A 27,762-nucleotide genomic window follows, 5' to 3' on the forward strand; every position below is an offset into this window, starting at 1 on the left:
TTAACATGCGAGGGGAGAAATCAAGATGCAAAGAGGAGCTTGTGATAATAAAGAAGGGTGCAATATCATTTCAACAACATTTCAATTGACTTGAGCGCCAATCATAGTGGCATTGAATGCATTAACTCGCCCACCTACATGTACTTGTCGGCCTACCAACCCATCTATCCTTTTTAGAGCACCATTAAACCAGTCTTTATGCGGTTGGCACAGATCCAAAAAGGAAATTGCAGCATTCATCTACCATGGTTAACATTTGCAAGCCCAATGTCAAACTCTCCATTTCCTGATTGCAATTTAGCAGATTTTATGGGCAATTCTCCTAAATTTTGCACTCAATCCCATGAATCATTAATGCAAAGGTATGGCAAGGGTAAAGAGAATGTCTCTCATGCCTCCGAATTGATCGAATGGACACAAGTCTGCAAAACAGTATAGTTAAAATGGTGGCTAGGGCATGGGTGCACCCTACAATACAAAGATTTTTGGGTAGTTGTACACATCTCTTTCTAGGACTTTGATTTGTTGTTGGTATAGGTTCATTTTTTTATTTTACAAGGATGGCAAATCAATTGAAGGAGAGAAAATAGAAGAAAATGTTTCCAAACTAGTGTTTTATTGTAATCTAGGCAAAGACAATGTTTTGTAATTTTAACAACTTGGGTTTGTCCCAAATTTGTAAAGAAATATTGTAATCCTGGAAAAAAGGATTTCAAACTATGGAATCAGCATTGAGTGAATGTTTCCATTGAAATTCTGTTCATTTCTTGACATATGTATATGCACAGACATACACATATGTATATATATTATGTGTTTTTTATAGATGAATCCAAAACAAACCCAACCCCTAAAAAAGTTTGCCAAAACTGTTAACCAATCTTGTGGACCCAAACCAAGACCAACAACTTAGTTGCCTATTAATTGGTTTTAAAAAAAGAGACACATATTCTTCAATATTAATGGATGTTAGTTGGGCATTGATGTTCAAGCAAGTTTAAACATCAACATTTGTATTTTGCTCTTTCTCTAATCTGCCAAGTGAACAATCTTATTTATACAATGGCATTGTCAATATTTGTGGGTGTCATCCTTCTGATGATTGCACCATTTATTTCCCTCCCCCTTATCTTGTTTCAAAGCTAAAGTTTTTTGGTGGCACAATTGCTTGTGGAATAGGTGAAGGATGCTCGTACACAGTAACTTAAGCTTGCATGTTGACTTCAATATCCATCTTGTGTGAGATCAAAATAGGGTGAACCTTTCAACTTCATATTGAATAACTCATTGATCATGATGACATGTCAATAGGCTTGCTCCGATTCTTCCCAAAGCAAAAACTCCATGACAGCTTGCACATGGTTATGAAGAACACCGAGATACTTAGAGCAATGCACAGCATTGTTTTATGGAATTTCAAATGAATGATGAGTTCACAAAACTCATTTGTATGGTTGGGCACTACACAATCCCTCTTTGTAAAGTCCCTTTCTAGAACATTTCAAATTTTTGGTGACTTCTACCCTAAAACAATCTCTTACTTCAAATGATAACTTCATCAAACATCAAAAATTCAAGATAATAATCAGATCAACAAATCAAAGCACAATCCTCAAAAGAAATCAAATTGTGAGTTCTTTGGGAATTAACTTGCCCGGAGCATGAAAGGATCCCTGTACCTTCCAACTCCTAGCCTCAAAGCACGAAAGGGTCCCCATACCTTCCAACCCCTAACCCTAGAGCATCAAAGGGTTTTTGTCCTTCCAACTCCTATCCCCAAAGCATGAAAGTATTGGTGAGTGATGCTTGATAAGTGATCCTCAAATGCTTGGAATGATTTCCCCTTTATACTTAATTAAATCACGACCCTCCATTGCTGCCTTTGAGAATAATAAATTATTCAACAAATTGATCTCTCTTGCATGTCCTCCTAAAATGAAACCTTCTTCCTTGTATATCTTCCAATGTGAGGGAGGAGTTACACCTCTTCATCATGTCTGCCCTTTGCAAGAATCACTACCTTTCACAATTACCACCATGTGAAAGAATACAACCAATCATAATTTTTGCCCTTTGAAATACTCACTTCCTTATTTTCTTCCGATTTCTTTCTATAAATCCTTCCTTGATTCATATGCTCAATTGTTTCTTCCTTACTTTCTTGATGATCTACTCCCAAGGAAAAGATCTCCCTTTTATATCTTATTCCTAAGGGAGTCAACCTTCCATGATTTCTACCCTTTGAAAGAGTCACAACTATTCACACTTAATTGTTGTCTTTTGAAAATAATTATTTATTTCCAAATTGACTTATTGCTTCCTTCTTTTATTGATTATTAATTGATGGATGGATGTCCTCAAATGAAATGATCCCCCTTTTATATCTCATGTTTGAGGGAGTCGTACTCTTCATTTCATGCCATTTGACTATTCATTACACTTAATTAAATTTAAATTATATTGTATTTTTTTATTTTAATGTATTATTATTTAGAATTAAATCCCATTTCAAAAAGGGGACATTACACTCTTCATCTCAACAGCTTGAATATCTTGTACACTTTATTATAGAACTAGAGGATGGCATGCTTCAGTTAACTTGAAACATGTATCAAAAGTTTTAAATTTTCTTTGTGTAGTAAAATCGTATCCCTTCACAATTTCACTCACTTTGGACTTGCTTTAGTGTCGTGCCTAATGTACCTAATTCATATCTGATTGTGCTCAGTTTCAGGACTATTTCTGCAAATTTGACGCAATCCTACTCACAACCTTTGTTCTGGCCCAAATTGCGAGGACTAGGACGCCCAGTGCCCCTGTCCAAGCAGTTTGGCCCCAAATTTTAAATTACAACGATCAGCTTTGCAAGCAGTGGGAAATTGCTCCCCAATGTTGACTTTTCCCAAAAATTAAATTCAAAAAGGTGTAAGTTGCGTATAAATACAACTCCCTCTCTCATTTCAAACTGTAATCAACATCTATCTTCTAGGTGACACAACTGAGCATTCAATCAAGCATAATTGAGTACAGGCCTGCAATCAAGGAATCAAGTATTCAAGTTTCAGCAATCATGATCAATCATAATGTGTTCCTCTATGACAAAAGCATGCATTAACACCATTCAAGCAACATCAAGTCTTCTATGAGACATCAAGCCAAGGGTTTCATATTGTTGTGACGTATTCACACATCGCTCCATTGCAAATGGGGACCCCTACCTTTTGCTTTCTAGGGTTAGTTTTCTTGGTCTTCTAGGTTCTTGTCTATTGACCTTTTGCATTTGGAGAGTTGTTAGAGGGATTATTTAGATAATAGGCTCTACTTGAGCTAGGGTAAGTCAGTAGATGGTCCAGATCAGGGTCTCATTGAATGCCTTCCTTAGGTCGAGTTTTGCTCTTGTTGCTAGTTGTGTCTTGTCTGAGTTTGAGGAAGTCAATGAAGCCTTGTGAGTGAATATCATCTTTGAGGGTCTGAGATTGGTCAAATTGACGAATGATGGGGATTGATGAGAAGCTAACCTATTTATCCTTTGAGGCGCCTTGGACAAGCCTAGACTTGGAGATTTGATGAAGAGGTCAAACTTTGAACCTAAAAGATGGATTTCGCTCCTGACTCTTCCAAAGGGTCTAGAGTGAAATCCTTGGAAAAGACCTAAATTGTCATCAAAAACATTGAAATGATATCACCTTGAAGACAAATGGACCTGATTAGGATGAAGGAACGATCTAACAACCAAGTCAAAGGGCAAAGTTGAAGGGAAAATGAGAAATTCTAGCCCAATTCAACAATTTTGCTCCTGACCCTTCCAAAGGGTCCAGAGCGAATTTCCTTGGATCTTCTTTCCTGCTCTTAATTTGCATAAGAAACCTTGTCCTTAGGGTGGTATGAAGAGAGCATTAATGTTTGCAACAAGGAGAAGTGATGAAAAGTGAGGAATTTGGACATGATTGCAAATTTCGAACCTGACCCTTCCAAAGGGTCCAGAGCGAAATCCTCCTTATTGCTTATTTCTTGATTAAGGACATCAAATAATGGACTTGAATGGCAAGGAGAGGATTCAAGAAGATAAGGCAAAAGCATGATGAGTGAAAAAGGTCGAGAAGCTTGAGATTTCCCAAGGACCTAAGATTTCACCTAAGTCATTGAATGGTTGGATTGATTTGCAAGACTATGGAAGGAAATGCATTAAGGGTTGAGTCTAAAGCGAAGCCAAGTCAAATTTCAGGTAAATTGAGCCTAGAATAGGAATTTCGCTCCTGAACCTTCCAAACGGTCCAAAGCGAATTCCTCCATAAGACATTCCACCTTGACCCAAACTAGGAACTAACTCATTCCCAGGCATTATTTAAGGCAAAACACTTGTTTGGACAAGGAAATGTGGGAGATGAAGTCAAGATTTGAGCCTAAGGGTGAATTTCGCTCCTGACCCTTCCAAAAGGTCCAGAGCGAAATTCTTGTAGGACCCTATTTCTTCACAAAATCTGTAAGTAAAAGCCAATTTGAGGAGCAAATTGGCTTGATAATGATAGGAAGAAGCCTGAGAAGTTATATCCAAGGTAAGGAAGGGAGAAAAGATGTGTAGAATGAGCTCAAGGAAGAATTTCACTCCTAACCCTTCTAAAGGGTCCAGAGCAAAATTCCCATAACCTCTATGTTCCTCCTTATTATGGCCAAGTTTTTGACTTCTAAGGCATGGTTGGAAAGATTTTGATGTGTTCTTGCCTTTGAAAGGTGGATTGAGGCAATGGAGTGGTGAAAATCAACTCAAAATAGGAATTTCGCTCCTGACCCTTCCAAAGGGTCCAGAGCGAAATCCTCAATTTGACCTTCTATTTTGCCTAAGACATTGAAAGGACCTTGTTTTCAGCTAAGTGATGGCAACTTCACTTGATTGTGGTGAGGAGAGATTAGTTTGATCAAGTTTGAAGGTGAATTGAATGGAAGAAGTGTGAAATCAACCTAAAACAAGAATTTCGCTCCTGGCCCTTCCAAAGGGTCCAGAGCGAAATTCTCCCTAGAAACTATTTTCTTCCTTGTTTGGACCAAAAACCTTGTTCCTTCGACATAGTGGGGGTAGATTGATATACTCTTTCCATAGGAAGTGATTGAAAGTGAAGGAGATGAAGGATTTTGTCCAAGATTATGAATTTCGCTCCCGACCCTTCCAAAGGGTTCAGAGCGAAATTCCTCAAACCACCTATTTTCTCCTTGTGTGGAATCAAAACATTGGTTCTTATGGCGTGGTTGGAAGTGGAGTGATGTATATTTGCCTTGCAATGAAGATTGGAGTTAAAGAAATGAAGAATCAAGCCTAAATCTTGAATTTCGCTCCTGACCCTTCCAAAGGGTCCAGAGCGAAATTCTCAAAATCTCCTTTTTCTTCCAATTTTGTGTTAAGCCAAACGTTGACCAAGGTGAATTGAGCTTGAAGATGTCCCTAGGCATGCATTTGAATAACTTGTGATCACCAAAAGTGAAGATTTTGAGCTAAAACTTGGATTTCGCTCCTGACCCTTCCAAAGGGTCCAGAGCAAAATTCTAAATAGGTCCTGTCCTTGGCCATGGTCTTGAGCAAAATCCTCTTTTCAAGCCTTCCTGAGGGTCAAACAAGTGTTGCCTTCATGAGAGAGGAATCCAAATGTGAGAATCAAGGTAAAACGAAGTAAGAGGAAGGAGGAATTCAACCTAAGGGAAGAATTTCGCTCCTGACCCTTCCAAAGGGTCCAGAGCGAATTTCTTCATGTGGTTCTATACCTTGCTCCAATCTACAAGCTAGCTCATTCCCAGGCAATTTCAAAGGCCAAAGACTTGTTCTCAATGACTCTGTAAAGCGGAAAATCGCGAGCGAACCCTAAGTGTTCCCCCCACCACTCTGAGGAGAGGGGAGGTCACTTAGGATTGACGGTTTTCACTTAGGAGAGACTTTACATTCAAAAGAGGGGTTGGAACCCACAAGATCCAATCCCACACAATGCAAGATTGGATTCTAAATGAGTTTCAAGGGTTAAGACAGCAAGGCTACCCTCTTTTGTAAAGAATGTGGATAGAATGATTAAGCTAGGAATGCATGAAAAGTGAGAAAGATTCACTTATAAACTGAGATAGGGATATAGGATGAAGCAGCGGACCTGGAATTAGCAGTAAAATGTCGAAACGACACTGTCCTGCAAATTTGAGCAAAAGTTGACGGGATGATGGCGCCCGGCGTGCACACGGTCCTCTGAAAAATCCGCGAAACGAAGGGGGATCAGTTCGTCTCTGCACAAGGATTCCAGATCTTCAATTTCAGCCGCGTACTTGCAACCTACACACAGAAAAGCGAAGACGATTGGGGGGTTAGGGATTAGGGGTTTGCCCTTAGGTCAAACCCCGGTTTTGGAATTAACCAAGAAATGAGAAATGCTGTAAATGTAAATGTTTGTAAAACAAGTACTAGTACCTTGTTGTAAGAATGTTTGTATTCTTACATGCGAAGGTGTAGATGTTGTTGTATGTTGTATGTTGTATGTTGTATGTTGTGATCTCCTCTTCAATGGTTGAATCCTTGTCTTGAATGCAACACTTAGCCTTGAATGGAGACTTAGAATGATCAATTGCTTGAAGGAATGCTTGAATGCTAGAATGTTTGAGTATCGTTTCCACGTCTTGTACACATATGTCCTTTTTTTCTTTCATCTACCCAAAATGGGAGAGGAAATGTAGTTTATATACTTGCCAATTAGGGTTGATAGACTGATTTTTCCGACCTTGGGCCGACAAGGAAAGAGTATTTTCCAATTTGCAAACAAAAAGACCCGAAGCCCCATAGGAGACCGGGCCCAAAAATAGGGCCAGGGACCAGGGCGCTGGGTGCCCTAGTCCTGAAGGACCAGGGCGCTGGGCGCTCTAGTCCCACCTCCCGGGACAGCAAGGTGCAAGGAGGGATCAGGCAAGGTGCAAGAAAATGCAGTTTTTGATGCCATGAGCAAGTTTCGGGGTCTCCATTCAGGTTCAGTGTTGCGTCGCCATCGTGAAGACCCAAATGCGGTCGAAATTGCAAGTGTCGCAATTTTAGGACGCTACAGACTCAAATGCATGAAGGATGGAGCTAAGTGAGGGAAAACAAGCAAAGTATGAATTTCGCTCCTGACCCTTCCAAAGGGTCAAGAGCGAAATTCTCAAAAACATCTAATTTGCTCATGATGGAGGCCAAGATATGAATTCCTAGGCATTGGTGGAGCAAAGATTAATGTATACTTACCTTGAGAAGCAATTTGGAGCAAGGAAGGGATGGAATTGTGTCTTAATCATGAATTTCGCTCCTAACCCTTCCAAAGGGTCCAAAGCGAAATCCTAAGATAGCCTAAATTCTTGCCAAAAACACTTTGAAATTGACATCACTTAAAGGGCTAGTTGTGAGATCATGATGGGAGAAGGTTTGAAGGTTAAGTCCAAAATTGTGAAATGTTGAAAATGAGGTCTAATTGAGCAAAATAGCAAAAAATCGCCCCTGACCCTTCCAAAGGGTCCATAGCGAAATTTCCTATAGGGCAAGATCCTAAGCGAATTCCATTTTGATGCCTTCTTATTAATGATTTAAGGTAAGAAATGATATGTTGGGATAAATATATCATGTGTATTTAATCATCTTTTGGTTTGTTTTGCAGATGGAGGAGGATCAAGCCAAGACAAGGATGACCTATTGCAATCCCATCATCATCAAGGACACTCCAAATGCATGGAGGAAGACTTCAAGTGTTCGGGAAAAACATTGAAGGACTTCAAGTGTTCAAGGAGTTGCAAGCTATCCTCAAGATCTTCATTCTACCATATGGAGAAGCCACAAGATATCGGAAGAAGGATCTTATTAAACTTCAAAGCAATATGAGCTACCAAAGGAGGAGTGACTTGATCGTGAAGAGGCCTTATCAAGCACATGAGAGTCAAGAGGGTACATCATTCATCAAGTACATCAAGGATGAAGGAAGATCAATCAAGGTCAATGCAAGGGCAAATGCAAGACAAGGTGGCATCCCAGTCACTATTTCTCCAGTCAGATAGCTCCACCTCAGCATGTCCAAATTCAGTGTACCTAACTCAACAATGATGGCACAAACTTCGAGGCACTTACCCCTCCTTCCTATTGGTTCTCAAATATTGAATGTAATTTTCTCATTAGCTAAGGAAGTTTGTTATAACAAACCCTAATTAGGGTTTCCATCTTGTAATCCTAGTCATTGATTGTAATTTGATCAGAGCCATTGAATTGTAAAGAGCTCTCTATATAAAGCTATGGCTCTTCATTTGTAAAAGGGAATAGTTAGTTCATAGAGGTTAGAATAGCAATTAGAGTAGATTAGGAGGAGAAGGCAAGAAATTGTTACCCAAATTGTAAATGAACTCCATTTTCATTGAAGTTAAGGTGAAATGTGTTCTTTCTTGCAATATGCATGGTCTCTTGTTGAATCTTCATTCTTAGATGGTAAATAATTAGATTGAATGAAGGAGGTTATTGAATGCACTCGTGTGGAATCCGCCTAGTCCAAACCAATAGCTTCTTGTTGATTGTAAGTGCGCCCTGCGTGGTCAACTGGCATAGAATGAGCTCAATCTCGAGTCGTTACACATCTATTGTTCATGCATTATCTTGAATGGTGATCAGTGTTGGATGGTGTATGATTTGAACATATTCGAAGCATCCCTTAGAAGATCGCACTGAGTTGGTGTTGAATTGTTCAGCCTGATGGTGAGACCCAGCCCAGTAGAGCTCCACCCAATCGTTCATTCATCTTCTTGCATTCTAGGTCTTAGATTAGATTCTCCAAACCCTAAATATTTTGATGTTTCTTTATCTTCCAACTAATTTTCGAAGAGACAAAACTACAGAGCCTCCTAATCCGAAAACTAGAACTTATTGTTGATTAAAGCACCCTCAAACTAGGGTGCCCAACACATCAATCTTATCTTTTCAGGTCCAGATTGCAATCATGGGCTCTTCTCTATCTCCTCTTTCCAGATCTAAACTACTATGTTGATTTATTGTTCTATATTTTACTGTTTATACTCGAAGTCATCATTTTGCTATCATTTAAACGTAATTCATTTATACAAACTTTGTGATCTCAAATCCATCTCATACACACAAAGAGGGAATCAAAAACACAAGTGCTCAGCTCTCCTATTAGGATCGTAGTTGAGCCTATTTTTGATTCCCCAATATTTATGTTACGGAAATTTGAGATCTTGGTTTATGTTCCTAGGCAAACCTTATCATTATCAAACCTAATGGAACATAAACCTTGTGGGATTGTGGCCTCAGCAAACCTTAGTGCACAGAGGCAATTCTCCAATCATTCAAGCATGCCCAATAAACCTACACAACCCTCCTTATATAGGGAGAATACCTAAACCACTCAAAGTCGGCCTTATTGGGATAGCCAACCTGGAGTTGGCCCAACACAAATAAACGAAAATAAGGAAATTAATATTTATTTAATATTGTGTTAGAAAAACACTTATTAATCAAAAGGCAAATTACTCCCAAGGAATCGACTCATTTGGGGTCATCACACATATCACTGTGTTTCTTTGCACTATATAATATTTCCACCAACAAAGTGTTTGTTTAGATATCTTGAGTTTTTTAATGTGAAACCTTTTAGTAGTTGTGAGCTTGTTAATGTTGAGGTATACCTCCATATCAAAGCCATTCATCCAACACCTTGACATAGTTATTGCCTTTGAACACCTTTAATTAACTATAGTGTCGCAATGAGAAATTAATGGCATTAGACATTGTCAAACCGAATTCAAGCATTAATCTCAAAATTTGGAGAAAGTCCCTTACTCTATTCTTCAAAAGCTTCCTAGAAAAGGATATGGACTTATGTTCGAGCAGGTTTCTTCACATTATCAAACAAGGGTTTTTCCTTTGCAATATTGCTAGCACGTAGTTATGCATAGATAGGACCAGATAGGATTTTGAAACATCAACACGTAAGATATGAGAACTCTAATATAAAAGATCCATGTCAAGCCCAAAAGTTATCAACGGAGAACAAGTTATAAACTATTTAGCAAATGGATTTATCTAACTTGCAAAGTGAAATTGAACACACAATAGAATTATGAAAAACAAATAACTACAATTACATATTTAGGTAGAACTAGGGATAACAAATATAGCTCTCCTATTGATTGTGTCCAAGATTTTATACATATGCATACAATGTTGGGCATAGACACCAAAATTGTGTTATTCTTGTGAGCTGATCTAGAGATTGATTGTACAGAATTGAGACTTTTTATAAAAATAATAGTGTCTATACAATGTCCAACCACCCAATAGGAACCAGGAGGATGAGAATTATAGATTCAACTACAGAGTAGTTCAGTTAGAATAACCCTTGATATGTTGTTCCATTTAGATTGCAAAAGCCAATATTGTCTTGCCGTGCATGTCGAACCAAAGGAGGTGTGTCTTACATGCTGTTGTTTACAACCATCACATGGCTACAAAGCAGAAATGTCAAAATACCTTGCAAATATAACAAGGAGCTTGCTTGAGAATGGAAATCCAACCCAGTTCTAATCAGATCGGGGCCTGTACAGCATGAGTGGGACCCATTATGCAGGCTTGTATACTCAGTGTAAGTGGCACCTGTTTGAATATGGGATGGGTAGGTTAGCACAATCTGGTGTCTCCTGCCTATGCATGTTAGGCTTGATGGGTGTAAAGGGTAGTCTCATGTAAGTGTGCATTGTGTACATTAAAGAGTTAATGGTTAATTAATTGATAATTCAGTGTTTGCGGAATACCAAAAGAAAAGTACTATTACACTCTCAAACTAATGACAAAAAATAAACTTCACTTGACTGAGAAATGTTATTCAAAAAACTCATCTATTTCTTCTTTGGTATACTATCCAATAATGTTAACCGTTTAGTTCCAAAAATTTACAGTCATACCTGACGTGCAAGTTTCTCTATCTTTTCCTGCTCCATTTTCTGCAAGAACATACCAACTTATAGTCAATAAACATCTGACAATATGAATCCACAAAATCTTTTGGCTACAAGTCTACTAATATATTCCTATGGACACTTACAGTTACAGCTAACCATGCCTCCACAACCATCAAGAAGCCACAAGTGTATTTATAAAAAAGTGCAAAAACAAAATCAATGAAAGTTCTATACATTTGTGAATATTTTCAAAGATTGCATACCATGGTCAAAAGAGTTTAAGAAAAGGTCAAAGTATTTGGCAAACTGAAAGATCCTACTGCACAGCACTATTTAGAGAATAAAAAATTAAATTCATGTTAAGCATAATATGTCTCCCTTTTCAGTTATGATGCTTATTTATAATGATTTACTTCATCTATAGCAGACAAAGAATAAGCAAATTGGTTTCCCTCTCCAAAGGAAGAATTAAAGAAAAATCAGAATAATGTCAAATATTAAAACCTTAAGATCTTCCAAATTCTCAAAACATATTTTGCATTCATGAGCTCAATTGACAAGGAAGGTGATTGAAAGTTCAGTACACTGCATCGGTCAATATAAAATTCCTTTTCACATTTCATAAAACTACGTTGCAGATTACAGTCCTGTTGATGAGTGTTTTATGCACATAACATTTCAGAATAAAATGCCAAAGTAATTTACCCTCTCTTGAACAAAATCACCTCAGATGCTAAGGGTAAAATCAACTAAAATGATTCCAAGGTTTCTACATGTCAGGTCTTGACGAGTGGGTAACTCAATGGTCGATGTGAATTGCTGTGTTCACTTGGGGACTTACACAAATGTTAGGATTATCTTCTTTGATCATGAAATATGCGGAATAGGTGTGATGACAACATAGGATTTAGCAATGTAGTTCTGGACTTAATTCTTACTAAAAAATGGGCAAAAGGAATAGAGTTCAGGAAATCTATTCTAGGCCTAGGAATTTAGGAAATGATGAACAAGTTTAGTGGAATCAAACTAGGCAAGGTCTCACAAACAGGTATTGACACAAGCTTAGTGCAATCGTCTAAAGTATACTCAAGGATTTTCAGACTATCACCATCAAACGTTGACACCATCCAAGTTGATGCTTGTCAAGGGACGCGTAATAGTTGAACTTAACCTTACTCAAATTTTCAGTCGACCACACAAGGCGCACTTACCAACGGCAAGAGGCTAGTGGAATGGATTAAGGATTCCACACAAATATATTCAACAAATCTTTCACTCAATCTAATAAACATGAAAATAAATTCTAATCTAACTTGGAGGAATTGAGAACCATGAATGCAAAGACAACATTTGAAGAGCAAAATCACCAACAATTGAACAATGATTTAGATTCAAATAGCTGCAACATATACCAACAATTCTACAAAAACTCTCTTACAAATGAGAGACAAGGAGGTATATATAGAGTCTCATACAAAATGGATGGCCAAGATTAAAACTAAATCAAGGGCCAAGATCATGCCAACAAAACCCTAGAATTGCCCTAATTAGGGTTTACATCAAAAATGGTGCCACCAACATATGGCCCAATAAAAAGATACCTAGTCATCAAATATGGAATCTTCTAGAAGATTCTTCCCTGCGCGCCATTTGAGCGTTAGATGTACTACTTCATCAACGAGATAACTATCGGAGCAAAGATGATTGATTGGGCAAAGATTATAAGTAAAAAACTTGATGACCAACTAAAGAACTTAGAGGAGAATAGGACATTTTATATGAGTTCCTATTTAGTGTACTCTCTTGCTCGAACCTACAGATATAGAGGACTCACCTGTAGAGGAGAAGTGGGAAATAAGGAAAATTAGTTTGCAATTTATGATTGCTACCCACAACTGCACCTGGAAGAAAAATTTCACTTCAAGAGAGTCAACGATACATTCTTGATGCATATTACTAGGACGCTCCAAGGTGGTCTTCATCAAAGGCTCTCTCAAGAATCTAAGGATTTTATCAGCAGAATCGGGCATCGGTACATCCAATACCCTAGATTTACTTATCTAAGAATTTAGGGATTCTCTAGACCTCCTTACAAGTTACCTATGTATCCCACCAACATGGTAGTGTTGCTCAAAGTTGTTAGGTAGCTTGAAAATTATATGTTTGTTCAAAGAGAGAAGCAAAAGAAGGCAGGAACATCTTCTCTCACTTTTGGAAATGGATTGGAGACATGTCCATCATCACAGGCTACCGCTAGTGTTGAAAAGGAGCTTGCTTGGTACCCATTCTTCTAGTGTAAGGCCAGAAAACATTTTGACCCTTTTCACTAGATGAAAAAGGTTGATGGAGAGATATTCGAGCATAGACCTAACCTCGAAGACTATTGGGCTTATGCAATTGATAGTTTTGAAATCGGAAGGAGATTGTGGTCCAAACTTCCCCTAAATTTGATTAGAGTAACAGAAGTGTTTCGAGTGCCAAATTAGCTTGAAGATGATCCTGAGTTTGAACAACCTCACTTTGATAAACTGAGAAATGAGCCCCTTGCCTTGGTTGATTGGTCGGATTTTGAGAGGTCTGATTTGGGCGACCTCATGAGACCAGTGATTGAATATTCAAAATGGTGGGCAACGGAGAAGACAAAGGGTCTTAAATCCAAAGGTATCAATCTCACATATGATCTCATGGGAACCAACGAATCGATGTCTTCAAACCATGGTGTTTCGTCAAGTGTTCGATCCAAAAAAAGGAAAGAACCCACTGAAAATTCTTTGAGGGGTAAAGGAAAGAAAATAGTTGGAGATGCAAGTAGATAGTATAAATTTGATGAGGGTCATTCGACCTTAAGTGTTGCATCCACTGCTCCAATCAGGGCTACAGCTAATGAACAGAGAATATATGTTGATATATGGGGTAATGAAGTAAGAGCTCCTTCCCCTTCAGTGGATGAGATAATGAAAGAATCAGCTCAAGAGCCAAATTCTGCTAGGAATGTAGAAGTTGAAGAACCTGAGCCGCTAAGGGAATTCCTAGATGGTATAGTTACAGGACCAAAAGGAATAGAGGATAAGTTTGATGAAAGTGGCATGGAGCAGTCAACCATTCCAAATTGGTTCAGGGAAAGAATAAAGGCTAAGACTCCTCAGGAAGCTCATTCAGAAGAGAACGCAACAACATTCTTGGCTATGGTGAGTAAACCAGTTGAGGTAAGACCACCCAAACTAGCTAAGAGGTTCTCTTTAATTCAAAGAGAGAGCAGGATACAGGACAGTTCAGGTGGCAGTAGGCAGGGAAAACTCAGGATAACATCACTCCTGAGGATTATAAAATCACTACTATAAATTTGGGTAAGCGTACTCAAGCCCAAGAGATCCAAGATTTTGATGATTCTTGCAACGCTCTCAAGGCAAGAATAACCAAGGAAAAAGAAAAAGAAAGAAGGTTGAAGATGAAAATGAGCAATGGAAGAGATATGTCCAACATTTGACAAAACCTATAGATCGAGAGGAGGTACCTGTTACTCCGCCCATACCTCTTCCACAAGAATCGTTAAAGGATTATGAGGACATGAAGGCAATTTTCAGAGAAGCTAGGGAATGGACGGCCGATGCCTCAGAACGTGCTGACATACTTATTGAGAACCCGATATCAGCACATGACTCTACATCTTCCTTGTTGAGTAGAATTCAAGACACAGCCGAAGTTTGGGAGGATATTGAGGATATTCAGAGAAGAATCATTCCATGTCTAAAAGTAATCAGAGGACTTTCTCGGCAGGATCTTATAGACAGAAAAGTCATCCAACCCAATGACCTATATGATTTCAGTTCTTGGTACTTTGCCTTGGTTACAAGGGTCGAATCTTTCAGAAAATCTGAGGCTAAGTGTTCAGAAATTGAAAAGACCATCAAAGATATTCAAGACAAGGTCTTCTTTGTGGCAGCTGAGATATTGCAACAGAATGAGGTGCAAGAGAAGCATCTGCGTGCAGAGAATTTGAGGGCCAAAGTTTAAGGAAACTTCTTCAAAGTTTCAAGGCCATTTCTCAGAGAAGATCTCTCCAGAGTTTCGAGCTTCACGCGCATGGATGAAAATTTCTTGACACAAGCAATTGGCTGGGAAGACACTCTCGCCACCTGTTCTGATGACGTGGATATGGTCAACTTCCAAATTAGCAACTTGCCAAGTGTCACCATAGAGGAGGTGCGACTTCTTGTGTCTAGGTACATTGAATCCACAAAAAAGGAAACTGGCCACTCACCTCAATGAGAATAGCAGCTGCGCCACTTGTCTTCTTCTTGTCCATTTTAACTATTAGAGTTTGGGGAAACCCTAATTAGGGTTTTAAACTTTTAATTTGAGCCCTTGATCATTGTTCGATCTCGGTCGTTCAAAATTTTTGAACTCCTATATAAGGTTGGCTCCTCTCATTTGGAGAGTGTGAGGTTTTTGAAATATTGTTGCATGAAGATCATTTTCGCAAATAATATATTACATGTGTGCTTTCTCTTAAGGCTTTCTAATCGCTATTGTTTGAGTGATTAAGCAAGGTTTTCAATTTCTTCCACCAAATAGTTAAAATTTATTTCATGTTATTAGATTGAATGAAAGATCTGATAAGTATTGGTTTATGGTGTATCTTTGCTCATACTTTTGGTGAATGGATGATTTTCATTTACTGTGCAAAGTTAGTCTGAGCTTTTCATTTTATGTATGCTTAAACTTCCGATCATAAGCACATCCCTTTAAGATTGCATCCACTTCTTTTAGTTGTCCTAAGTGAGGCAAAGCAAAGTGTGGTTACTGAGTTCACCAAATCAATACCGTCTCTCGAATTCCTAGGATTATAGTAGATCTCTCAACCCTTATCTCTTTTACCTTTTTGAAGTCTTAAATCCCGAAAATCCCGAGAGAGAGAGAGAGAGAGAGAGAGAGAGAGAGAGAGAGAGAGATTTTATTGAAAAATCCATCTAAATCCCAAAATTGTTGACAATCTGTCCAAGCGTAGGTCCCTTTGTGTATTGCCAGCAAATCACAACGCCCATTGAGCTTATCCACACGTCAAGACCTGACTAAAGAAACCTTGGAATTGCCATATGATCTTCTAGCAATCTTAGCATACATGGTGATTTTTCAAGAGAGGATAAATTATCTTTGGGTACTTTCTTCTAATGTTTGGTAGATGATAAAACAAACACTAACAAGTAGTAATCCTTTTGCAGAGACATTGAGACACCTATGAGGTCCATTGGCCAATCGTTCAAGGAACAGACCAATTCGAGTGGTGGGAACTTGGAAATCAGAATAAATTAAGGAATAGAAGGGCTTCAACGACAGTTGGGGAAAGAGCGATTGCAAAGGTTAGGAGAATTAATATCAGCGAATCTCAATACTGAATATTAATGTATCATTGATAGGGAGTCCAAAGAGTTTTGATACAAGTTTGGTGTTCTAATCTTAATCTTGGTTCTCCTGGTATTTTCTGCAAAGTGAAGGTTAGAGTTCACTACTTGTAATTTCTATTCCAACTCTAGGAATGAAAGCAAATTGACCATCTGGTAGAAATGTGCTCTTTATTATCTCGGTTACGATGTATATGCAAATTTGTATATCATTTATGAACCTGAATTAAGTTTGTTAAAGTAAACTCAGATTTGAACACATTCATTTTGATGTTTTAAGGAGGATAGTGTTGTTTTTCTATTATGTTTGTTTAGAGATCTTATATAATGTGATTCTGAATTTGAATCCTTCAGTCATAACATGAACAACATATGCAAATATAGTTATACATATATACATATGTTTAATCATTAGGGTTAGGCAAATACATCATATTCATTGATTATCAATAACGCAAGCATATTAGAGTTAAGAGAAAAGACAAGATGGGTCCACCTGAAGCCATTTCTACACCAAGCCTAAAAGTGGATATCTACCACAACCCTCTTTCTTGGCGGCTTGTACATGCTTTTCCCAGCCATGTCTTGTCTCCCTACAGTCAATTGCCACCTTGTGGAGTTGGGCGGAGGTTGTAAGGGGTTACTTGACTCCGTAAGTGCCCTCTTTGTCCTAGGCCGCAATGGTCCTTCTAGGATGGCCTACTTACGAGCCCGCTCGCCACCCAATATGCATAACTATTCCCTAACAGAGAGGCATACACTTAAGCATAAATCTCACATATAAAGATGCATGCATGTACAACTAAATAATTGACAAATATGATCTAAGTATTAATTATACCAAGATGTTGAATGTACAGTTAGATTGCAATCCCTCAACTGCTATCGATTGATAGACTGATCTAATATCCACTGTTGGTGTTCAATGCTATGTTGGAAGTGTGATCTGCCATTTGGGCATTGGAATGTGTATTGCTTGCTGATCTTGTTATTCTGATTCTTATATTTCTGCATAAGTATTTGGGAATGATCGATGATGAATGATGGTGTGTGATATTAATATTTTATGAAGGCATATCTCGCTGATTGCTGATGATAATGGAATCTGAATATGTGTTTTCTGATCGCTGAATATGTTTGATGATTGATGATTCTCCCGTGTGACGATTCGATGCTTTGACTTATATATATATATCGCAAGATGGAACAAAGGGCTATGTCTTTAAACCAATCACAACCCTTTCAAAAGGCACGTCTGCCTATTGGCTTTCCTTAATAGACTGATGCTCTTTTATCTTATTAAAATTGAAGTCTAAGTGTAGTCGTCCTTCATCACTGATTAATAAACATGTATGAGTATGAACTGTTGTGACCTTTTTCACACATCGCCCCATTGCAAATGGGGACCCTCTCTTTTCCTGCTCTCTAGGGTTTTTGTTAGTGCCTGTGGCCTTCCGCTTCAGTTTTGCCAAGCCTTGCTCAGTTTTGAACGGTTCGAGTCCTAGAGATTGAAAGTTAGTTCTTGCAAGCCAAGTGATAACATAGTCTGAATACCATCAAAGTGCCTAGAAAGACCAAAGGACGAAGATCGCAATTGATTTGGACGAATTTGAACAACTTTCTATTTTTAGAAAGTTAGCTTTTTTGCTTTTTCCTATTTTTTAGGAAGTTTCATTTTTGGCATTTTTAGCCCAATCCCCGGTATGGCTATTTTTAGAAAGTTTTCCCTATTTTTTAGGGATACCTGCTTTTTGCTTTTTCAGAGTGGGGACCTAGGGTTTGTAGTGATACCACTGACCTGCTTCGATCGCGATCAAGAATTTCCAAGTTTTGACCTAAAAAGCTACGTTCCTACATTTTAGGGGTCAAGATGCTTCAGATTGTTTGCCTGAGTATGGATTTCAAATTTCAAGTTAATCTAGTTAAAATTGATAAAATTGTGAAATTTTGAAATTTTCCAAATATTTTCCAAAGTCTGGCTAATGAATAATGTTGAGTGTTATGGCAGGTGATGAAAACTCCACCCAAGGAGCTAATGATGGAGAGATGTTCAAAACTCCACCTTTGAAGAGGTCATCCAAAAGTCTACCATCCTTGGTGAAGGCTCAAAACTCCACCTTGCCTAGAGCCTCCAAAAGTCTGCCATGCTTGAAGAGGTCATTCAAAACTCCGCCCTTGAAGAGGTCATCCAAAAGTCCACCCTCATGGTGAAGTGAAGAAAGTCCGCCTGCTTGAGATGCCTTCAAACTCCGCCCTGCAAGCACGGTCAAGTTAAAAAAGTCTGCCCTGGCAAAGAGTCATGATGTCTATGAAACTCCGCCCTATGCCAAGAGTCTTCAAAAGTCTGCCATGCTCAAACATGAAAGAGGTAGCCAAAAACTCCACCCAAGCATAATGATGGAGGTGTCTTTAAAGTCCGCCCTTGGAGGTAGTCTCAAAGTTCGCTCTACTTGGTGAAGTCCCAAAGTCCACCCTTGGAGGTAGCCTCTCAAAACCCCGCCCTACCCATGCATAATGATAGAGATGCTTCAAAAGTCCGCCCTAGAAGGAAGGCATATGAAGCGAACATTAAAAGTCCGCCCATGGAGAGAGCTAAAAAATCCGCCCTATGGAGATGCTATAAAAAGTCCGCCCAAGGTGATGATGAATGGATGTCTATGAAAGTCCGCCCTTGAAGCATGTGTCTCAAACTCCGCCCCACTTGGTGATCTCTTGAAACTCCACCCATGATCATGAACAAGTCAAAGTCCGCCTTGGAGGTAGTCTTCAAAGTCCACCTTGTGGGATGATCGGAAGTGAAGTAGCTTCAAAACTCCGCCCTATGGAGATGCCTAGAAAGTCCGCCTTGTGGGATGATAGCAAGTGAAGTGGCTTCAAAACTCCGCCCTATGAAAGATGTCTTCAAAGTCCGCCCTCTTCAAAGTCTGCCTTGGTGATGGTCTTGAGCTTCCAAAAGTCCGCCTTGGAGCATAAGGTAGAAAGTTTGCCCATGATGCCAAGCCTACAAAAGTCCGCCCTATGAGATGATGGTGAATGGTGTGCAAGCTTCTCAAAAGTCCACCTAAGGTGATGAAGGAAGATGCCTATCTCTCCAAACTCCGCCTAGAAGATGATTTCAAAGCAACACTTAAACTCCGCCCTTGGTGATCTCTTGAAAGTCCGCCCTTGGTGCTCTCTTGAAAGTCTGCCCTCCAAGCAAAGTAGTGGAGCCTAAGAATTGAACTCCACCCTATGAAGTGAAAGGTTCTCAAACATGAAAAGTCCACCTTGGAGGTAGAAGAAAAGTTCGCCCTCCTTGGTGAAGTCTTCAAAGTTCGCCTTGGAGGTAGAAGAAAAGTCCGCCCTCCTTGGTGAAGTCTTCAAAGTCCGCCTTGGAGGTAGAAGAAAAGTCCACCTTGGAGGTAGACATGATGAAGTTAAGACATAAAGTGCACATAAACATAAGGAAAGTTCCCACTCTATAAAAGTCCAACTTTGCCTTGCAACACAATGAGAAATAAACTTCATGAAGTTCGCCTAAGTCAAAGGTGAAGCCAAAAATATTTGCTAAGTATTGAGAATAGGAAATACTCCTTGGTGATGTCATCCAAATCTTCATAAGATTCGAACTAAGTTCCAAATTAGAAAGTTTAAAAAGAGATATTTGAAGATCAAATATGAAGTGGAAAATCAAATTAGAAAGTTGTAAAATGAAGGATTTGAACTTAAGGAAGATGACATTGCAACTCAAAATCAAATTGGAAACTTTCTCAAGGTTGAAATCGAATTAGAAACATGAATTGGAAAAGATCTGCGTGTTTCTAATTGCAAATTCAAATTTCATTACAAATACCTTCTTCACTTCTTCATTCTCACACATAAGGTTCGAACTTTCTGAGCAAGTTAAGAGTAATATCAAGAGTTATTTTGCAGATTGGAGGTGTTGGAAGGTGATCTCTTGCAGATTGAGCGAACTCTTGAAGGAGTTTTATTTTTCAACCTGATTCTTATCAAGTATCTGCAGATTTTTGGAGTATACCTAGTAGCAGGCAGATCATTCGAATTTTCTGAGTTTTCCTAAAGATCTTTCTGTCTTCTTGTCTTTTCTTCTCTCCCCATCGAAGGTGAAGTTGGTTAAGTGCAGATTTATTACATTCTCTGAGTTTTCAAAATTCATTGGAGATGATTTTAGTGGATTTATCCAAATTTTCGGTAAGAAAGATCATGTTGGACTGAATGGGATGAGGGTTTTCAAGATTATAAGACCTGGTTTTTGGTTTGAAATCGTAAATATCCCTAGAGTGTAGAGTCTACATGTGACAATTCCATCTTTTTGAGACTAAGTGTCAAGAATAGAGCAAGAAAACCAACCACTTAGTCATCAAGATCCTAAATATTTAATCTAAGTTCTGATTTCTAACTTAATTTCCTTTGGTTTTACAGGTCGCAGATGGAAATAGAAGCGGGATCATCATAGAGATCGCAGCTGGAGTTTTAAGCCAAGCGGAGGATTGAGGACAAGTTCATGGGCAAAGTTCATCCAAGCGTGAAGATAGCCAAAATTTGGCTAAGTATGGGAAATGTTTCACAAAGAAAATTCCAATTTCCTCAATTATGATGAAGGCATGGAGAAATTCTTCTCCAAATTTCAGGGTATCAAGAAGGAGGGCATGATCACAGCGAATGTCTGAACAGCTTGATCCTATCATTTCATATTTGCAAGGGGTTATCTAGAGCTTTCACCCTCCTCTCGTGCAACATAAATTGGGGCCACGAAGAAGCAAGCATAGAGTCATCAACAAGAAATTATTTTAAGAAATTCAACAATTTTCCTTCTAAGCTTCATGGGCCTGCCAATCATTCCTCCTGAACCAAGAAGAGATCCTAAACCAATACTACAGCCAGACTTGAATTTCAACGACGAGCAAGAAAACATCATCACAGAATTATACAGCTTAGCTTGGAGTGTACAAAGAAATTATCCTGACTGGTGTCAAATGTGATTTATCCTTGAAGAGGAGGAAGCGATTACTAATCGCATTGAAGCACAGATTCAAGGAAAAGAGCAACATCCATTGCCGCCCCAAGGAGTTGATCCAACTCCCGTACTTGCTCCTGCACCGCCTCAACAAGATTAGGAATGACTCACGCTGCAGTGGCACCTCGTCATCTTTCCACCAATCAGATTGCTCTAAGTCAACATGCCCAAATTCAATGAACCTGATTTATCCAAAAAGGAAACTAAACACATACTTTAGTGAGAATGGCAACTATGCCACTTGTCATGTTCTCATTCATTCAAACTAATAGAGTTCTGGGAAACCCTAATTAGGGTTTGTAACTTTCAATCTGGGCCCTTGATCACTATTTGATCTCAGTCGTTCATTTATTTTTGAAAACTATATAAGGCTACCTCCTTCATTTGGAGAGTGAGAGGTTTTTGACATATTGTTGCGTGAAGGTCATTTCCAAATGATATATTGCATGTGCACTTTCTCTTAAGGCTTTGTAATCTCTGTTGTTTGAATGATTAGCATGGTTTCAATTTCCTCAACACTTTAGTTAAAATTAATTTAGATTTGCTTACATGTTGTTAGAATTGAATGAAGGATTTGATAAGTGTTAATTGACGCTGCATCTCTGCTCATACTTTTGGTGAATGGATGATTTCCATTTCACTGTGCAAAGTTAGTCTGAGCCTATCCTCTGTGCCTGCCAACATTTCAATCATAAGCACAACCCATTGAAGATTGCACCCGCTTTGTGTAGTTGTCCTCAATGTGGCGAAGCAAAGTGTGGTTTCCTGCGAACACCCAGTTGATACCGTCTTTGGAATTCGTAGGACTAGATCAGCTTTCTAAAACCCTATCCTTTTTTCCCATTTTTGAAAGTCTAAATCCTGGAAAATCTAAAAAAAAAAGAGAGAGCCTAAAATTACTAAATCTATCTAAGTCCAAAAGCTTGAAAGACATTTGTTAACGTAAGTCCCCCTTGAGATTTTCAGCAAACACTACCCGAGTAGCTCTCCCACTAAAGTCGCTTGTTCACACATATAGACCTTGGAATCAGTAGTGATTTTTCAGGAGAGGATAGAATACCTTCGGGTATCTTATTCTAATGTTTGGTAGATGAGAAAACAAACACCAACATGAACCTAGTATCACTGCCTTCTCTAAACCGACCCCCAAGCACTCTTCACTCATTGTGGTCTTCCTTATTATTCTCATCTGCTCTTCTTAGATTAATTCCTCTTTGTTCCCTAGAGTAACCCAATCTGCAGCACACACACATATATATAGGAGAGTCATGTCTTCCCCGTAAAGTCTCCTCAAACTGATGTCTCTTCAAGGATGTTCGTTGCCTCTTTCTGATTACACCACTCATGTTATCTTAACAAAAATTACTCTTTAACACCCGTACCTCTTCACTAACAATTAACTATTGTTGTGGTTGTGATCGCACCTTGTCATCAATTAATACATGTGCATCCCTTCCTCTTATTGCTAGATTCATTAAGTTTATGCCTTGATGTAAAATGCTAACCTCTGAAGTCATTGTCTTCTCATGGTCATTCATAAAGAAAATCGTGGAGTCTTATGAATAAGACCATTTTCTGAGCGATGAGGTCATTTCTTCATGACGGGACATGACAATTTTTATTTGGATTTTGCTGGTGATTTAAAGTTCTGAATAATTTATTTATGCTAGTCAATTTGGAGATTGAAGAATGTATTTAGTTGTGGATTATGTTGTTTTGTAGCTAGGTCGGATCCCTTCTAAGGCCGACCTAGTACATAAAATGCTAAGTGGCCTATCGGCCTTAGCATTTTTGGCATATAACCCTATTTGTGTCAAGCCCTATTTGGGCGATGGGTGTAACTTGTATAATTGGTTGTTATATGTAACTTGTAATAATGATATAGGTCAAGACCTATTCATATAACTTGTAAAGCATTTGAAATTATATTGTATCTTGGCGCCAAAATACACAAGATCGACCAAGGGTTATTGTATGTGTCATCTCCTATATATGAAAGGTGATTTGAAGATCACAAGCAATCAATCACAAGCGAATTATCACTCTCATATGCAACTGATCTCTACACTTCCAAATCTTCCTAGGGCAGCAAATACTTGTCTCTGCACCAGCGAATTTGCCTAAGGTGGAGCAAACCTATGCTACTGTTGGCGAGGTCATTCTAAGGCTGAGCGAATACTATCCTGGGCTGTCGAACTTGTCTCGGACTGGGCGAAGTGTTGATTTTATGGTAGTGCTTGTTAACCACGGGCAAACATCAGATCTGTTGCCTTCCTAACCATAGACGATAAGCTTTTATCGTCACCCTCGAGCAGACTACATGTCCTTCATGTTATTCAATTCATGAACTTGCATATGTATGAATCAATACCTCCTAATGGACCTTAAGTCAGCCATATACTTTTGGCACCAAGGATAGGGTTAGACCTATATATTACAAGTTACATATGAGTCTCCCTTAGTTGCAAGTAACATTTAACTTAATCACAAGTTGCATATGCCACAAGTGGTTCGCCCAAATAGGGCCTGCCCCAAATTAGAGTCAACAATTGAGATATCCAAATGCCAAGGCCGACAGGCCACTTGGCATTTTGTGCACTAGGTCGACCCTAGAAGGAATCCAACCTAGCTACACAACAACACTCCCTCTTAGCTAGGGAGGATTCCTTCTGAATAAACAAGTCACATAGTGACTACCACCCTGGCTACTCCCATGAATAATACATTCACCATAGCTACTCCCAGAGGGTGAACAAGCACATCCATGATACCCACCACACCTACTCGCAGAGGGTGAGCTCACCATGCCTACTCGCAAAGGGTGAAAGAGGGCTTTCACCTCAACCTTCTCCCAGAGAAGGGTGCATTACCACCATGCCTACTCGCAGAGGGTGGAACGAGGGCTCTAACCTCAAACTTCTCCCAAAGAAGGATGCATCTCCACCATGCCTACTCGCAGAGGGTGGATCCACCATACCTACTCGCAGAGGGTGGAACGAGGACTTCCACCTCAAACTTCTCTCACAGAGAAGAACTCATTAACAAGGGATTGCACCTCGAATTTCTCCCCCACTAAGAAGAACTCATTAACAAGGGATTGCACCTCGAACTTCTCCCTCATAGAGAAAAACTCATTAACAAGGGATTGCACCTCGAACTTCTCCCTCAGAGAGAAGAACTCATTAACAAGGGATTGCACCTTGAACTTCTCCCTCACAGAGAAGAACTCATTAACAAATTTTCATGATGACGTGGCTCCCTTTGAAGCTGAAATGTCAAGCTCCCTCTGAAGCTGAGATGTCAAGCTCCCTCTGAAGCTGAAATCAATCTTTTGACCTCTTTGTCCAAGGTTACTTCTAACAATATGTCAGACTTCCCCTAAATACTGATTCTTCCTCTGCAAAGAAGTGCAGGCAATCTTCCTTCCTTGAATGCAATCTTTGATTCGTCCAACATGGTTGAGGGTGATCTGCTCAGTACCTAGATACACAACGTTGTTGCAGTGCTCCATACTTCCAATCACTCCATTTCCCTTGAAGTACTTACTCACGAACTCGCTCAACCCATTAAAATAAGCCTTAGCCAGTTCCACCCACCCACCCACCAAGGCCCTTGCTCAGCAACTCCAAAATATGAATAACGTCGACCTTCACGCCATTGATCCCCATCTGGGACAAATATGAGTGCAATGCATCATAAAGTTCCGCAGCACGCTCTGACTAACGAGGCCCACACCATTGTTAACAATCTTATCAACAACCAAATCTTCCATGGTAGTTTCCAACCCTGGCAAAAGCCTTGGGGTCAAAATTACAAACGGCAATTTTGCACTCTCAGGGCGCACACCACCCCAGTAACCACAAAAAGCGTGCCAGACATACACGTAATCCAAAATATGAAACTCCGTTTTCAGATCCCTCACAAAAGCACAGGATCTACCTTCAAGCGATTAGGCTCTATAGAAAGAACCTGCTTTGATACCATATTGATTTTATGGTAGTGCTCGTTAACCACAGGCAAACATCAGATCTTTTGCCTTCCCAACAAGCTCTTATCGTCACCCCCGAGCACACTACATGTCCTTCATGTTATTCAATTCATGACCTTGCATATATATGAATCAATACCTCCTAATGGACCTCAAGTCGGCCATATACTTTTGGCGCCAAGGATAGGGTTAGACCTATATATTACAAGTTACATATGAGTCTCCCTTAGTTGCAAGTTACATTTAACTTAATCACAGGTTACATATGCCACAAGTGGTTCGCCCAAATAGGGCCTACCCCAAATTAGAGTCAACAACTGAGATATCCAAATGCCAAGGCTGACAGGCCACTTAGCATTTTGTGCACTAGGTCAGCCCTAGAAGGCATCCGACCTAGCTACACAACAACACAAAGTATCTTAGGACTGTCAAATTCAGTCTCAGATTAGCTTACTGTAATAGCGACCTGCATATACATTCAATCCACTATCTTCAGATAAGTTTCGCTCTAGTTGATGTGTGCCCTAAAGGAGGGTAAAGATTGCAATCTGCTATTGTGTTTATTCTACTCAGATCTGAGACATTTCTTGCTGGGTTTTTCACCTCCAAGAGGGAGGTTTTTCTAGGGTATCACTGTGTTATGTGTTGCATTTGTGCTTTCTATTTTTTACTTTCAGTTTGATTGCTAAAATTAACAGATTAATGGCATGGAATGGCATGACCTTCTTGTGCCCTAAGTGTTGGGGTTTCTACCTATTGATGTGTATTTTGTACACGACCAAACACAGAATAAAATACCTAAAGGTACCTTATCCTCTCTTGAAAAAAGTCTCCGAATGCTAAAGATGTCGCAAAAAGGATCAATCGGGATGACTTCAAGGTTCTTCGTTGTAGGATCTCTACATGTGGATAAGCTCTCTGTGGTATGATGAGATTTTGCTGGAATCAGAAGGGGACTTACACTTGATGACCTAAACGTCTAATTTGCTGGAATCACCAAATTTTACTGGCTTAGATTTGAAAAAAAGGAAAAAAGGACGAGGTCGAGGAAAGGATCTAATTCTGACACTAAGAATGTAGGAGCAATGAATGATCTTTGATGAAATTCTAACTAAGTCTTGTTTTGACATCCCAGGACCATCTCCACAAGGTTAGTGCGATCTTCAAAGGAAAGCTTTATGATGTTCAGATCATCACTAAAGGCATAGACACCATCAAGCTGATGCATATCAATGAAGAAGCGACAATTGAAGTTAAGCTTAAGCTGAATGATTCCAGTTGACTACACAAGGCAAGTCTGCAATCAACAAACTGCTAGTAGTATGGATATACGAATTTCACCATCAATCAAACACATTTCTTCCACTCATCTAATAACATGAAATCAAGACTGAGAAGTATAGAGACCATGCAAATTGTTGAATCGACCCATAGATCTCACCATTTCTTTAGTGAAGTTTTACAAGTCTTTTACAACATCTTGGCAACAATCTTTGCCTTCTCTCTCTACTCTACTCTAAGTGCTATTCTATCAACTGACTATTCACTAACTATTTTTCCACTATTCACTAACTACTTTCTATTAGCCTTTACAAAATGAAGAGTCGGGGCTTATATAGTGCCCTTAATACAATTCAATGGCTAAGATCGATTTGAGATCAATGGCCAAGATTCTACAATGAAAACCCTAATTAGGGTTTGTTACAACAAACTCAATTCTGACCAATGAAATAATTGTATTAATTGGACACATGTCTTCTCTGGAATATTCGACCAATGGATAGCTGGGGTAGGTACATCGAAGTTTGTGCCACCTTTAATGAGTTAGGCACATTGAATCTAGACAAGTTGAGGTGGACCAATCCGACTGGAGGAGTGATGACTGGGATGCCACCTTGTCTGATACTTGCAACTTGGTAGATATCCAATTCGATGATGCTGAGAAGCTAGCTTTAATTAATTCATCTGAAACTATCTGCTTCTTCAACGAACCCTTGCTCTGACTTCTTTTGTCTTTGATGTGCAGGATGATGATGTACCTCGCCTTGGAATGTTGGATTGAAAGAGGTTATTCCTGATGATGCTTGACCGAAGAAGGTCGTCCTTGTTGATGCTGGACTGGAGGAGGTCGTCCTTGTCCTAGCTTGATCTTCTTTGATGAGGGTCTGCCAAGTAATTGATCCTCCGACTTCGGGGCCGCCATTTGATGCCTACACAAAAGATTAAAGTTAGTTTTTGAGCATCAAACCTTAAAGCATAGAATTTAAGACCTTTCAAGGGTATAACTCAAGATATTAATTTGAAAAAGACATGATAAATCCAAAATTCTAATTTTTCAAATTAATTATGAATGGAAATTGGATTTTCAAGACTTAGACTTTACAAAATTGCTATGAAATCACAATAAGTCT

General features: G+C 39.2%; 1 protein-coding gene across 1 annotated transcript in view; it reads right to left on the bottom strand.

The window, feature by feature from the left end:
- Nucleotides 1–27,762, bottom strand: part of LOC131028522 (uncharacterized protein At2g27730, mitochondrial) — a 43,467-nt gene that overhangs the window by 10,580 nt on the left and 5,125 nt on the right. Inside the window, exon 2 of the mRNA XM_057958805.1 lies at nt 10,948–10,986. Coding sequence (XP_057814788.1) covers nt 10,948–10,986 — 39 coding nt within the window. The remainder of the gene's footprint in view (nt 1–10,947; nt 10,987–27,762) is intronic.

The sequence above is a fragment of the Cryptomeria japonica genome, chromosome 4, assembly GCF_030272615.1.
Source record: "Cryptomeria japonica chromosome 4, Sugi_1.0, whole genome shotgun sequence".
Classification (NCBI taxonomy): Eukaryota; Viridiplantae; Streptophyta; class Pinopsida; order Cupressales; family Cupressaceae; genus Cryptomeria; species Cryptomeria japonica.